General features: G+C 37.8%; 1 protein-coding gene across 1 annotated transcript in view; it reads right to left on the bottom strand.

Annotated features, from left to right (window-relative positions):
- Positions 1 to 4210: 4210 nt before the first annotated feature.
- LOC137725742 (uncharacterized) overlaps positions 4211 to 15886 on the bottom strand; it is a gene marked incomplete at its 5' end in the record, with an annotated part of 66026 nt that continues 54350 nt past the window's right edge. The window contains one exon of the mRNA XM_068464519.1: positions 4211 to 4344. Coding sequence (XP_068320620.1) covers positions 4211 to 4344 — 134 coding nt within the window. The remainder of the gene's footprint in view (positions 4345 to 15886) is intronic.

A 15886-nucleotide genomic window follows, 5' to 3' on the forward strand; every position in this document is an offset into this window, starting at 1 on the left:
CCAAGCCCCATTACAACCCTTGACTTCAATCTTGAGTGTTATGTGGTTCAATTTGTGGAGTTTGAACTTGGTATGAGCATATGGTGTCACTGGTTCTCGCATCTAAGTAGTAGCATTCCATTCATGAGATCATATCTAAATATGTTTATTAACTCCAGAAATTGCTTTCTTTGTGATACATATATGTGAGTGTTCGTTTTCATGTTTACATCAATCTTCTCACATATAACTAGATTAGGGTGTGTAGTTAGAAAATCTGAGTGAAAATTGAGTGCATATCTGTAAGGAATTGAGCAAATTCTCTAAGGCATGTTACTACATTCAAAACATGGTTTTAAATGCTTAATTGTGAACTAGTATGTGGTGACTATGATTAAGAATGTGCTCAAGTGTAAAGAGGACCAAAATCTGTGGGGATAATGAATTTTAACATGTCATGTGCATTGGAAATCCCTGAGGCAAATGTTGGAAGGTTTAGGTTGTGTTTTGTTCGTTTTGTTTAGTTTCGTGTTCTTTTGTTGTTTTGTCTTGCTCGAGGACTAGCAAATGCTAAGTGTGGGGGAATTTGATAGGAGCATATTTAGGCGACTTAGTTGGCTTGTTCTTGTGCATTTACGTTGTTACTTATTAGTTCTTTAAGTCTTTTAAGCCATTTTCGTATGTTTTCAGGTTCTAAGGGTTAAAGGAGCAAAGAAGTGCATTTTGGAGCCTTTTGGAGCATTTTTGGGCTAAGGATGGATAGCTTGTGCTTGGAGCCAATGTGTTGGACGAAATTGAAGACCAAGTGAGCCTAGAATCGAAGGAAGAAGGAGGAATCAAGATTTGGAAACCAGTTTCCATTATGGGGAGTTTCTATTCTTGAAAGGTTTCCAATTGTGCAAGTTTCCAAATAATGTTGGTTGTGATAGGAGCATATTTAGGCAACTTACTTAGCTTGTTTTCATGCATTTATGTTATTAATTCATAGTTGTTTTAGTATTTTAAGCCATGTTCGTATGTTTTTAGGTTCTAATGGCAAAGGGAGCAATAAAGTGCATAAACTAAACTAGACTAGGCTAGTTTAACAATGAATAAAGGCTAACAAAGCTCAACGGGGTTAAAACTTACAACAGGTACGAAAAATGGGAAGTAAGGCTATTTGGCTATGGTGGCAACTACACAACTTCATCTTGATATATGTTATGCAATTCAATGTCATGCTTTGAATGAAACGGATATAAGTTCTAGCATTTAGTTCTATCATGATACAATTGCATTCTAAGTAGCAACCAAGCAAGGAATAATGAGATCATGCAACAACTTTAGAAAACAAAGAATCACAGAAAATAACTCTCCAAAGAAGGTAATGGCTCGAGTCTCACAGGGTTGTAGTGTTTGTTTGAGTTCCTTCCTTCAAGCATGTTACAAAAACGAATTTTTCTTTTATGATTGCAATTCAATGTCATGCTTTGAATGAAACGGATATAAGTTCTAGCATTTAGTTCTATCATGATACAATTGCATTCTAAGTAATAACCAAGCAAAGAATAATGAGATCATGCAACGACTTTAGAAAACAATAATGCACAGATTTTTAACTCTCCAAATAACGTTTAGGCTCAAGTCTCACAAGGTTGTAGCGTTTGTTTGAGTTCCTTCCTTCAAGCATGTTACAAAAACGAATTTTTCTTTTATGATTGCATGTGAAGTCATACATTATAACCATAACCAAGCATATACCAAGAGTAAATCAAACTTTTTTCCATGTTTATAACTCTTTTTAACAGTCATGCAATTACAAACCAAATCCTCATCATTGTGTTGGAAGGTACCCTAAGACACAAACACACAAAAACGACTCAAAACACTCTTTTTAGGCTTTTTAAAACATATTTTTCAAATTTTTATGTGATTTTCGGAGTTATAAAACAAAACACACTAAAACACTCCAAAACAGCTTAAAAACACTTTAAAACAGCAAGGAACAACACTTGAAGTTATGGGTGATAAAATCCCACGAATTTGCATCAAATATACTTAGTTACCCCCCCCCCCCCCAACACTTAAATCAAACATTGTCCTCAATGTTTTAAACATAAACTCACACAAAACACAAGTAAACACACAAACAGCAACTAAACAACATAACATGGCAGATTAGAAACAACAACAAAGAGAAGGGTTTTAGGAACGCAAATCTGGAATTTGGGGGATTCCTAGCGATAAGTCATATTTTGCATGCATGTATAGCTTTCTTATTTGGCGTTTTTGTATTGTTTTTGGATTAAACTAGTTGCATTTTACATTATTTGGTGTTAGTGTGCAGCCAAGTGTGAATTTGGATCAAAGGGAAAGCAAATGAAGTAAAAACATTCCAGAAATGATGTGAAGTGTTAAGAGATGTAATTCAGCCATTTTGGGTGATTCTAAACAAAGCAAAAACATGGATGTCACCTATGTGGTTCCAACATCAAAACATGCATTCACATGCATGTCACAACCTTAGCCGTGTGTTCCCATATCATCCCATCAGATTATACACTTCTAAACACCAAACATGCAATCACATGCATGATAACATCCATTCCGTGCAGATTCCATGTTTTAACACCCAAAACATCCCTCACATGCATGTCCACAACCTGACCCGTGCATTCCATTTCCCTTCTTCACTTCTCTTTGCAGAAATTCACATGCATGGTGATTAAACAAGTAACTCCTTGCAGCCACCATTTCAGAAATCAAACCCATCCCTTTGCCCATGCCGTGTGTTCTTCTCATTTTCAGAATTGTATAAACATTTTCTGGTGCTCCAATTGACCTTTGCAGGTTCCACTCACTTGTGGCAGCAAGGGCACATGCATTTTAATTAAAGAAACCACATCTGTGCAGACCTTGTCCATGCAGTGAGAACAACACTCAGAAACCCATCATTCCATCTGATTTATGCTCTGCCATCTGAGTTAAACAACTCCTAGATCCAATCTGAATGTTGGGGGATCACACACACTCTATTTGCTCCATTTTCTGTCCACCATTCACACTAATTCGCCCTCTCCATTCCATTGCATTCCACTTTCTTTTCCTTGCACAGAAACTGTCCATATTCTCTCCCTTTCCCATCCGCAAGTCTTATTCTTCATTTCAGTCCATTTACACACCCATAACCTCTCCCATTTTCACTGCATTCTCTGTCCATTTCTGTCCTAAGGGCAGAAACCATTCAAACCAAACCAATCTACTTCATCCGCACCACATTTGGAGCTCCAACACCGAAGGCACTCTTCAAGGAATTCAACATCAGTTTTGCTTCAAGGGTTCCTTCTACTTCATTCTATGTTCATTCATGTTGTGTATGTTTATGTTAAATCTTTTGTAAACATGAATTGTAACTAATCCTCCTCTAGGGATTCGATGTAACCTTGCAAAGTTTGCCATGTAATTAAGTTAGAATGCTCATTTTGTCCATCTATTTCTTGTTTCATTTTCTGTTTTAATGGTGACTTAGTATGTTGATTTTAATGTTTGATCATCATTTGAATTAATCACTAAGTTGTGTAGCCAAGATTAAAGCACACATCATGCATAATCTTGGTAGATATGTGAATGAATGAAGGGAGTGTTTAGCACACATCCTGCCGAATTACTCCCTTTGGTTTTATGAAAGTTTCTTGTACATTACATAATCTTGATTATGAACCAAAGTTGCACATCACAATTAGGTTCATGATTAGAGACATTTGATCAAATCCACACATCATATGGTTGATCATATCCAAGTGAAACAAACTCAAGAAATTTGTAGATGAATGAGTATAAACTAACTTGACAAACATGGATTTAATTGAGCAATGGTGAAATCGAATCCCTAGTTTCATTTCCATTGATACTATCTCATTATATTGGTTGTTGATTCATTGATTTGTGTTTACTACATTCTCTTATGCTTTCAAGTTACAACAACAAATCTGCATAGTTTGATTAGTTTGATTCAAATCTGCCTATTTAGACTAGCTTGATTCATTTCTTAGAGTTTTAAGCAAAACAAGTAGTTACATAGGTCCAATTAGTCCCTGTGGATTCGACACCCTTGCTTGTGCCATTATACTAAATATATTCTAGCATTAGGAAGGAATTATACATCAACACCTAGGGCTTCCTTTGTTGAATGGATGGGTTGCCTCCCACATAGCGCTTGCTTTAACGTCGTACAGCCGGACGAAGAACACTTTCACTCCAAGTTGGAACCCACGGCATGCAAGGGAAGCTCTTCCACAACATGCTCCACAAAGTTCTCATAGTATGGCTTCAATCTATGCCCATTTACCTTGAATTCTTGGCCACTTTTTAAGCTTTGGACTTGGACTGCACCATGAGGAAAAACATTAGTAACAACAAGAGGTCCAATCCATTTAGAACGTAACTTACCAGGGAATAACCGAAGTCTTGAATCAAAAAGCAACACTTTCTGCCCCTTGGAGAATGTTTTGGTACGAAGCATCTTATCATGATAAGCCTTCGTCTTGTCCTTGTAGATGCGAGCATTCTCGTACGCCGCATTCCTAATCTCCTCAAGTTCATCTAATTGGAGCTTCCTATTTATTCCAGCAGCGTTTATGTCCAAATTGAAGGTTTTCACAGCCCAATGTGCCTTGTGCACTAACTCAACGGGCAAATGACATGGCTTACCATAGATAAGCCGAAAAGGTGACATGCCAAGGGGAGTTTTGTAAGCCGTACGATAGGCCCACAATGCATCGTCCAAGCGCAAACTCCAATCTCTTCTTGAGGGTCCCACGGTTTTCTCTAGGACTTGTTTGATCTCCCTATTTGAAACCTCAGCTTGCCCATTAGTTTGAGGGTGATAAGGTGTTGAAACCTTATGCGTAACTGATAGGAGCATATTTAGGCGACTTACTTAGCTTGTTTTCGTGCATTCATATTGTTAATTCATAGTTGTTTTAGTAGTTTAAGCCATTTTCGTGTGTTTTTAGGTTCATATGGCTAAGGAAGCAAAAAGATGCATTTTGGAGCATTTTGGAGCAAAATTGGACTTGGAATGGATAGCTTATGTTTGGAGCAAAAGGAATGGACGAAATTGAAGGATTCGTAATCCATTGCAGCCACATGCACCCATAATCATTCACACCTTGCAGCCACATGCATTCACTCTTCATAAATCAGCCACAAGCACATTCAATAATTCACACCAAAACCTTGCACATGCAATCCCTTTAATTAATTCAACCTAGCTGTCATTGCACATGCATTCACTCTTTAAGCCACATGCACTCTCATTCTTTAATCCATTCAGCCACAAGACATTATCATTGCACCACATTCAGCCATTCCATCTCCCATTTCAGATTGCATTCCAATCATTCCAACCAAATCACATGCATTCCCTTCATAAATCAGCCACATGCACTCATAATCATTCAACCAACCTAGCTGTCATGTTTCCCCTTTCATCATTCACTCACATTCTTTAATTCAGCCAACACATGCTTACACATGCATTTCCAACCCACATGCATCCTTTAATCATTCAAACATGCAGCCACATTCCCTCCTAGCTGTCATGTTCCCCCCATTTCACCTATAAATAAGCATGCATTACACCTCAATTCATTCTCATTCATTCTTCCACATTTCAGAAAATCATCCATTCACACCAAGAAACATCCCCTTGGCCGTGAGTTTCCCTACAAATCCAAACACCACTCCTCTTCCATTTCCATCACTCCCCAAACCATTCACACCATCAAACTATCCTTAGACCTTGTGCTACAATAAAGAGGAAGAGAAGAGGGCCTAAACGTTCATACAATTCAAGTTTGAGTTGTTGGAATGTTTAGGTGTTTCTTTGATTTCAATGTTTAAATTCAATTCTCTTTGTTTTGTATGTTTGAGGAATGGAAGAAAAGAGTGCTTAAACGTTCATACAATTCAAGTTTGAGTTGTTGGAATGTTTAGGTGTTTCTTTGATTTCAATGTTATGAAGAACTAAACCCCCCTTAGCTAGGGGGTGATTCGAAATATATGTTTATACTTGCATTTTGATTTGATTACTTCTAATTACGTTTCATAAGTTGTGAATTCAATTTGTTTAACTGTTTTATTGATAACCTATTTATGTATGTTTATTGAGAGTGCACACTTAATTTTCATGCATGAATATGACGCTAGAATATAAGTGAGTTTCACCTAATAGTTATGAACTTATATTCACAAGTAGTGGAGGTTGCTGATAAACAATCGCGTTAAATAAATTCTTGGCATAAGTTTTATGCAATCATAATAACGAATGCCTCGTCAACACTTATAGTTTTCAAAGAACTTAATGATTCTTGCTTGTATCTCTATTATGCAATTCATGTAGGGAACTTGTGGGGAATGCTTTGGGTTGTCGTATGCAATCATCCAATTCATTAACTTAAGGAAAACTTGACGGTTAATTTAAGCGGACCTAATTAACCCGGGGTGTTGAGAATTCATGGTTTATTGAAATGCAATTGGAAATTGTTTTATTATGCAAGTGTAACATGTGTGGAGATGAACCCCTTGGCTAGCATCCATTCATCCATACTTTCATCATATTCATTTTTACAATCTGTTCTAATTTTACAAAGTTTTAAGGTTTGTTTTCAAATTCGTCAAAACCTCAATCCCCCTTTACTTTAGTGTCCAATTTAGTTAGAAAGTGTCTTAGTTTGTGTTTCTAAGTGTTTTGAATCAATTTATTACCCAATTTCATCCAAAGTAGTCAAAGTGCTCAAAACTGCCCAGATTGTGTTTTTAAGGCAGTTTTGAGTGTTTTGGTGCTGTTTTGAGTCTTTTGGTTTGTTTAGTGCTTTAAGTGTTTAGTTTTACATTCTTTGAGACTAGTTTAGTGTTTTACATTGTGTTTTTACGTTTTTTAGTCAAATCCAAGTGATTAACAATCCCTCCTAATCCCCGGTCCAGAACGTTCCCTACTTACATACTTACTACAATTGATAAAAAGAGGGTTTAATTTGTGTGCGTATAAATCTCGCATCAGTAACGTTGTACTTCTTGAGCAAAGCTTCAATGGTGCGGTTACAAAAGTGAGAACCCCCATCACTAATTAAAACTCGTGGCATCCCAAACCTAGCAAAAATATTAGATTTCACAAAATTTGCAACAACCTTAGAATCGTTAGTACGGGTGGCTTTGGCTTCCATCCATGATAGGAGCATATTCATGCGACTTAAATGGCTTGTTCTCGTGCATTTACGTTATGTTTCTTTAGTTATTTTAGTACTTTAAGCTATTTTCGTGTGTTTGTAGGTCTAAAGGGCTAAAGGAGCAAAAAGATGCATTTTGGAGATTTTTGGAGCACTTTTGGGCTAAGGATGGATAGCTTATGCTTGGAGCCAAAGTGTTGGACGAAATTGAAGACCTAATTGGAGCCAAAGTGTTGGAACCTTGTTCTCTTTAGTTTTAGGACATTTAAACCTTTCCTAATCCCAATCATGCCATGCATAACACACATCCATTCTAACACATTGTCATTGCACATGCATTTCCTTCATTAATTAACCCACATGCTCCCATTACTTATCATAACCACATATCATATCACTTATCACTTATCACTTATCATCATCACTTTATCATATCACTTATCACTTATCATAACCACTTATCACATCATAACCACATATCATATCACTTATCACTTATCACTTATCATCATCACTTTAGCTTTAATTCACATGAACATTCACTCACCACAAACATTTCACATGCTTTCCTATTCAATTAAATCAGCCACATGCATTCATCATCATAACCTAGCTGTCATTCCACTTCATTGCACATGCATCTTCAAAGAAATCAGATTTCCATCATATTCACATGCATTCATCATCATAACCTAGCTGTCATTCCACTTCATTGCACATGCATCTTCAAAGAAATCAGATTTCCATCATATTCACATGCATTCCATCTTTTAATTTAATCACATGCACATTCACCTTGCTTTGCAGAAAATCCACTTCATAACACATGTATCTTGGCAGATTTCACATGCACTCATGCACATTCACCTTAATCATTCACATAGCTTTAATCCACATGCATTTCCACCTAGATTTCCACCTCACAACCACCAGAAATCAACCAAAACCGTGCATTCCCTTTCATTTCTGTCAAAGCACATCCATTTCCACCCTTTAATCACATGCACAAACAGCACATGCATCTCCCATCACCATTTCAGATTTCCACCAAGTTCCTAGCTGTCATGTTCCCCCCATTTCACCTATAAATACTCATTCATTCATTCTCATTCATACACAATCCATTCACCACAAAAATAAGGCCTTTGTGCCAGAAATTCACCCATTCCAAACACTCTTCCATAAACTCATCCATTGCAGAAATGTAGACCATCAAACCACCCCCTTTGTGCCGTGAGTCTTCCCTACAAATCCAAACACCATCCTTCCATTCCTCCACTACTACCCAAACCATTCACACCATCAAACTATCCTTAGACCTTGTGCTACAACGAAGAGGAAGATAAGAGTGCCTAAACGTTCATACAATTCAAGTTTGAGTTGTTGGAATGTTTAGGTGTTTCTTTGATTTCTATGTTTAATTTCAATACTCTTTGTTTTGTACGAATGAGGCATGGAAGAGAAGAGTGCCTAAACGTTCATACAATTCAAGTTTGAGTTGTTGGAATGTTTAGGTGTTTCTTTGATTCTCTTTGTTTTGTATCATAAGGAACTAAACCCCCCTCGGCTAGGGGGTAATTTGAAATATATGTTTATGCTTGCATTTTGATTTGATTACTTCTAATTGCGTTTCATAAGTTGTGATTCAATTTGTTTAACCGTTTTATTGATAACTTATTTATGTATGTTTATTGAGAGTGCACGCTTAATTTTCATGCATGAATATGACGCTAGAATATAAGTGAGTTTCACCTAATAGTTACGAACTTATATTCATAAGTAGTGGAGGTTGCTTATAAACAATCGCGTTAAACGAATTCTTGGCAAGAGTTTCATGCATTCATAGTAACGAATGCCTCGTCAACACTTATAATTTTCATAGAGCGTAATGATTCTTGCTTGTACCTCTTCTATGCATTCAAGTTGAGGACTTGTGGGGAATGTTTTGAATTGTCGCATGCATCATCCAATTCAATAACGTTAGGAAGATTTGAAGGTTAATTAGTGCATCACGGTTAACTTGGGGTGTTGAGAATTCATGGTTTATTGAAATGCAATTGGAAATCATTTTATTATGCAAGTATAACATGTATGGAGATGAACCCCTTGGCTAGCATCCATCCATTCATTCCATTTCATCACATTCATATATACTATCTGTCTTAATTCGAATCTGTACATTTTATTTAATTTCGTATAAAACTCAATCCCCCTTTACTTTATTGTCCAATTTAGTAGAAAGTGTTTTAGTTTATGTTTATAAGTGTTTTGATTCATTTTGTTACATAATTTCGTCCAAATTCACCAAAGTGCTCAAAACTGCCCAGAAAGTGATTTTAAGGCAGTTTTGAGTGTTTTGGGTGATGTTTGAGTCTTTTGGTTTGTTTTAATGTTTTAAGTGTTTAGTTTTACATTCTTTGAGTTAGTTTAGTGTTTTATATTGTGTTTTTACGTTCTTGAGTCAAGTTATTACTTAATTTCGTCCAAATTTGTGGTTTTGCTCAAATCTGCCCAGAAAGTGGTTTTTAGGCAGATTTGAGTGTGTTTGTGTTGTTTTGAGTCTTTTGGTTTGTCTTAGTGTTTTAAAGTTTAGCTTTGCATTCTTTGAGTCTAGTATAGTGTTTCATATTGTTATTTTACGTTTTTGAGTCAAATCCAAGTGGTTAACAATCCCTCCTAATCCCCGGTCTAGAACGATCCCTACTTATACATATACTACAATTTGACGAAAGGAGGGTTTAATTTGTGTGCGTATAATTCTCGCATCAACCCATTTGGAAACATAATCGACAGCTAGCAAGATATAAGTAAAACCAAAAGATGGAGGAAAGGGGCCCATGAAATCTATACCCCAAACATCAAAAATTTCCACAAAGGAGAGAGATTGCTGCGGCATTTGGTCCTTATGCCCTATGTTACCTATTCTTTGACACTTATCACATGTTAAACAAAACATTTTAGCATCTTTAAAGAGATTAGGCCAATAAAATCCAGATTGTAACACCTTTAGGGCTGTCCTTTGGGTGCCAAAATGTCCCCCACATGCATAAGTATGGCAGAATGTAAGAATAGAATTAAATTCAGATTCGGGCACACATCTACGCACAATCTGATCTGGGCAGAATTTCCACAAATATGGATCATCCCAAACATAAAAACGTGCATCATGAACAAGTTTATCACGTTGGAACTTGTTTAGGGTACTAGGAACTTGCTTAGACACCAAGAAATTGACCAAATCGGCATACCAAGGGGTTCTTACCTCCATGGACAGAAGTTGCTCATCCGGGAATGTTTCTGAAATGGGAACGGACTCTTCTTTACCCATCATTCGGCTAAGGTGGTCAGCCACTACGTTTTCACATCCTTTCTTGTCTCGAATTTCAAGATCGAACTCTTGAAGTAGGAGCATCCAACGAATGAGTCTTGGCTTGGCCTCATTTTTCGTGAAAAGATACCTCAAGGCTGCATGGTCAATGAAAACAATGACTTTAGTACCAAGAAGATATGATCTAAACTTATCTAATGCAAATACAATAGCCAAGAGTTCTTTTTCGGTTGTAGAATAATTTAGTTGTGCAACATTCAACGTCCGTGAGGCATAGTAGATGACATGCGGCCTCTTGTCTTTTCTTTGCCCTAAAACAGCCCCTAGAGCGTAATCAGAGGCGTCACACATCAAATCAAAATGGAGACTCCAATCAGGGGGAGCAATGATTGGTGCCGTGGTCAACAACTCCTTGAGTTGATTGAATGAAGCCGTGCACTCCTTGGTGAATTCAAACGCCACTTCTTTTTGTAGGAGACGGCAAAGAGGTTGTGCAACTTTTGAGAAGTCTTTGATAAACCTACGATAGAATCCTGCATGGCCAAGAAAAGAACGAACCTCTCTAACCGAAGTTGGAGAGGGTAAGTGACGTACAAGATCTATTTTGGATTTGTCTACTTCAATGCTGTTTTCAGAGATGATATGACCTAAAACTATGCCTTGTTTAACCATGAAATGACACTTTTCCCAATTAAGAACAAGGTTAGTTTCAACACAACATTTTAGAATCAAACTCAGATTATGCAAACAACCATCAAAAGAATCACCAAAGACACTGAAATCATCCATAAAAACTTCAATGATTTTCTCAACATAATCAGAAAATATACTCATCATGCATCTTTGAAATGTAGCAGGTGCATTACATAAACCAAAAGGCATGCGACGATATGCAAATGTACCGAAAGGGCATGTGAAAGTGGTTTTTTCTTGGTCCTCGGGTGCCATGACAATTTGATTATAACCAGAGTAACCATCAAGAAAACAATAAAAAGCATGACCCGCTAACCTTTCAAGCATTTGGTCAATGAACGGCAATGGGAAGTGGTCCTTCCTTGTGGTGGCATTTAGCTTCCTATAGTCGATGCATGATAAGTCACATTTTGCATGCATTTAAATCTTCCTTATTTGGTGTCTTAGTGATTGTTTTGGATTAAACTAGTTGCGTTTTACATTGTTTTGTGTTAGTGTGCAGCCAAGTGTGTAATTCGACCACATTGGATGGTTCTAAACAGAAAGTGATGCATTGGAGTCACTTTGGGTGGTTCTAAACAAGGCAAAAACATGCAATCACATGCATATCCACAACCTGCCCGTGCACTCCCATTTGGTTCCAAATCAGATTATGCACTTCTAAAACATCAAAACATGCATTCACATGCATGTTCATACCTTGTGCCGTGCATTCCATTTCCCTTCTCCACTTCATCATTTCAGAAATCCAACTCATCCCTTCATGTCCATACCCCATTTCAGATTATTCTAACTAGTTTCAGATTGTCCACTCAATTGTGGCAGGCTTTGCACATGTTTCTTGGATTAAATATCCATATACCTGCAGATTATGTCCATTCCTTGCATCCTTTATTCCAGAAATTCCATCATTCCATCATTCCATGCCGTGTGTTTTCTTCACATTTCCAGAATTTGCACAAACAATTCACTTTTGGCAGATTCCACTCACTTGTTGCAGCAAGGACACATGCATTTTGATTAAACAAAACACATCCTTGCAGATCTTGTCCATGCCGTGGGAACAACTCCTCAGAAACCCATTCAAGTCCAGCTCATTTGATGCCATTCCATCACTTATGCACTGCCATCTGAATTAAAAATTTGAGAGATCCAATCTGATGGTGTAAGACACATTCTTTTTGTATAAACAATGCTCACTTGACACAAAAAGGGGGGCCGCAAGTTTTCTTCTGAAACCATTCCATTACACACATTGATTTGGCTCCATTTTCTGCCCATCATTCTATCTCATTCTCCCTCTCCATTCCATTTCATTCGACACTCTCTCCCTTTCACAAAAACTGTCCATTTCTCTCCATTTATGCACCACTCACAGAAACCATTTGACATAAGTTTCTCCACCCTCATTTACAAACACATTTTGGGAGCACCAACACCGAAGGCACTCTTCAAGGAATTCAACATCAGTTTTGCTTCAAGGGCCCCTTCTACTTAATTCTATGTTCATTCATGTTGTGTATCTTTATGTTAAACATTCTGTAAACATGAATTGTAACTAATCTTTCTCTAGGGATTCGATGTAGCCTTGCAAAGTTTGCCATGTAACCAAGTTAGAATGCTCAGTTTGTCTATCTATTTCTTGTTTCATTCTCCGATTTAATTGTGACTTAGTGTGTTGATTTTAATGCTTGATCATCATTTGAATTAACCACAGGTTGTTTAGCCAAGATTAAAGCACACATCATGCATAATCTTGGTAGATATGTGAATGAATGAAGGGAATGTTTTGCAAACATCCTGCCGAGTTATTCCCTTTGGTTTTATGAAAGTTTCTTGTGCATTACATATTCTTGATTATGAACCAACGTTGCACATCACAACTAGGTTCGTGATTAGGGACATTTGATCAAATCCACACATCATATGGTTGATCATATCTAAGTGAAACAAACTCAAGGAATAGGTAGATGGCTGAGAATAAACTAACTTGACAAACATGGATTTAATTGAGCAATGGTGAAATCGAATCCCTAGTTTCATTTCCATTGATACTATCTCATTATATTGGTTGTTGATTCATTGATTTGTGTTTACTACATTCTCTTATGCTTTCAAGTTACAACAACAAATTTGCATAGTTTGATTAGTTTGATTCAAATCTGCCTATTTAGACTAGCTTGATTCATTTCTTAGAGTTTTAAGCAAAACAAGTGATTGCATAGGTCCAATTAGTCCCTGTGGATTCGACACCCTTACTTGTGCCATTATACTAAATATATTCTAGCATTAGGAAGGAATTGTACATCAACAAAAAATGGCGCCGTTGCCGGGGACTGATTTCAGTCCCTTGTAATTGCTTGTTTGCTATTTTGATTAGTGTCAAGGTTCATAACTTCTCGATTTGATAATTGGAAGTTGATTTAAGTTGCATACATTTCAGGTGTGGAAAAGAATCCCTTAGCCATTCCATTATCCATTGGTTTACATCAACTTGCTTTACAATCTGCTTTTGTTATAATCTGACCATTTAATTGCATTTCGTCCAAATACAATTTCCCCCATATTTTGTTAGGTTTTAGGCTTAGAATCTGTCTTATCTTGTGTTTTGAAGCATTTTGAGTCAAGCTCAAACCTAATTTTCGTCCAAAATTGAGTTTAGTGTCAAAACTGCCCAATTTGTGTTTTTAGGCAGTTTTGAGTGTTTTTAGCTTGTTTTGAGTCTTGTGAATCTGTTTTGAGTCCTTTGAGTCTTTGTTTTGTCCAAATTAGTTAGAAAGTGTTTTGATTTGTGTTTATAAGTGTTTTGATTCAAGTTTCCATCCAATTTCGTCCAAATTAGTGTAGGTGCTCAAAACTGCCCAGAAAGTGGTTTTTAGGCAATTTTGAGTCTTCTAGTCGCTGTTTTGGGTTTTAGGATTGTTTAAGTGTTCTAAGCGTTTAGTTCCACATCCCTTGAGTCCTTTCAAACGTTTTTAAGTTTATTTTTGTTCAGTTCATTGTTGTTTGCTAGTAGATTTTCATTCACACTTGTGTTATTTTATTTAAGGTAGTTTATGTCAAATAGGCTTGTTGAGTTAGGCCAAAGAATTGAACGGTTGAAGGGCCACACTTTGGACAACTTTGTGCCATCAAGTTCATCCCTAATCAGTGAGGAAGAGGAAAGGACTTCACCTAGTTCAACAAGTAAAGGATCTGAGCAATTTGATTGGGAAAGAGAAGAAGAGATGGCGAGCAACGAAGATGAACTTAGAGCTTTGGAGGACTTTGCTCAACCAATCATACCAAATTCACCTTCATGCATCTTGCTGCCCACAGAAGCAAGATGAACTTGAGAGTTTTTGGATTGTTTTATTTTCGTTTGTTCTTTTTATTCCAGATTCTTAATCTTATTTTGTTTCTTGTTTTAGGTACTAGTTTATGACTCGGAGTTTTCACCCGATTCGTGAACATATCCTGGAGTGATTGGGTTCTTCGTCCGGCTGCAAGACGTAAAAGAAAGCGCTACTTGGGAGGCAACCCAATGCACTGAATAAACAAAGCATGTTCAAAAAAAAAAAAAAAAAAAAAAAAAAAAAAAAAAAAAGAAAAAAAAAAAAGATACTAAACATGGAGAAAGGTGGAGCTTCACAAAGGTTGTTTACGTGAAGCCCCACTACGAGGCGTCGAAGCAGAAGGCTTTGAAGCGGGAGGCATCGGAGCGGGAGGCATCGGAGTGGAAGGCATCGGAGCGGAAGGCATCGAAGCGGGAGGCATCGGAGCTAGAGCATTCCAGGCCTCAATACTTGGCCAAGCGCTGGATGAGCCAGGAAAAAGGTGCCTCTGGAGGAAAGACGAAAACCTTTGTCGGTCACTGTGAATCCGACCTTCAGACTCTTGCAGCTCATCAAGCTTCCTCTTCATGCCCGTCGAATAGTTGTTGGCAAGCACGTGCAAACTTCTATTCTCGTACTTAAGCTGCTGGATCTCCTGCTTGAGACTTTCCACCTCTGCCATCAATGATTCCACCTGACGGGAGCGGGCAAGCAGGCGTTGGCCCATGTTGGACACAGAACTCGCACACTGAACACTAAGTGCGAGGGACTCTTGAACGGCCAACTCATCGGACCGTCCTGACAGCAGCCTACTATCTTTTGGAGTGAGGAGGTTCCTAGCTACTATTGTAGCTGTTGTGGCGTCCTGCATCACGGAGTCTTCACCTGTAAGAAGACCGTTAGAAGATAAGAAAGAAGGGCGCCATACGTTACCTTGACGCGGCGCGCCCGTATCACTGCTAAGGCTCAATTCCAAGCTAAGGTTCGATGAGTTTGCCATTTTTCAAAAGTGTTCAAAGAGAAGGGATGGAGTTAAATTTCAAAGGCCCGGAGTCGATTTTCAAGAATGGGAAAACTTCAGAGTGTGTTTGTTGTGGTGATCGATAGCTCAATAAAAAGCCAAGGCGACGCGTCCACCAATTCAAAAAGCCGGAATTTCCGGCGTAATTTAGGCAACGCTTTCTCGGCTTTTCAGAAGACGCGTTCAACTTTGTCAAAAGAATTCTTCTTTTCAGACAACACGTGGAGGCCATCACCGCAACTACACATCTTTAGCCGACAAGCGCAAAGTCCGGCGACGCTTTCTCTGCTTTTCAGAAAACGCGTGCAGCTTTGTCAAAAGGAGCCGCATCTGCACTACCACG

Source organism: Pyrus communis, chromosome 1, assembly GCF_963583255.1.
Source record: "Pyrus communis chromosome 1, drPyrComm1.1, whole genome shotgun sequence".
Classification (NCBI taxonomy): Eukaryota; Viridiplantae; Streptophyta; class Magnoliopsida; order Rosales; family Rosaceae; genus Pyrus; species Pyrus communis.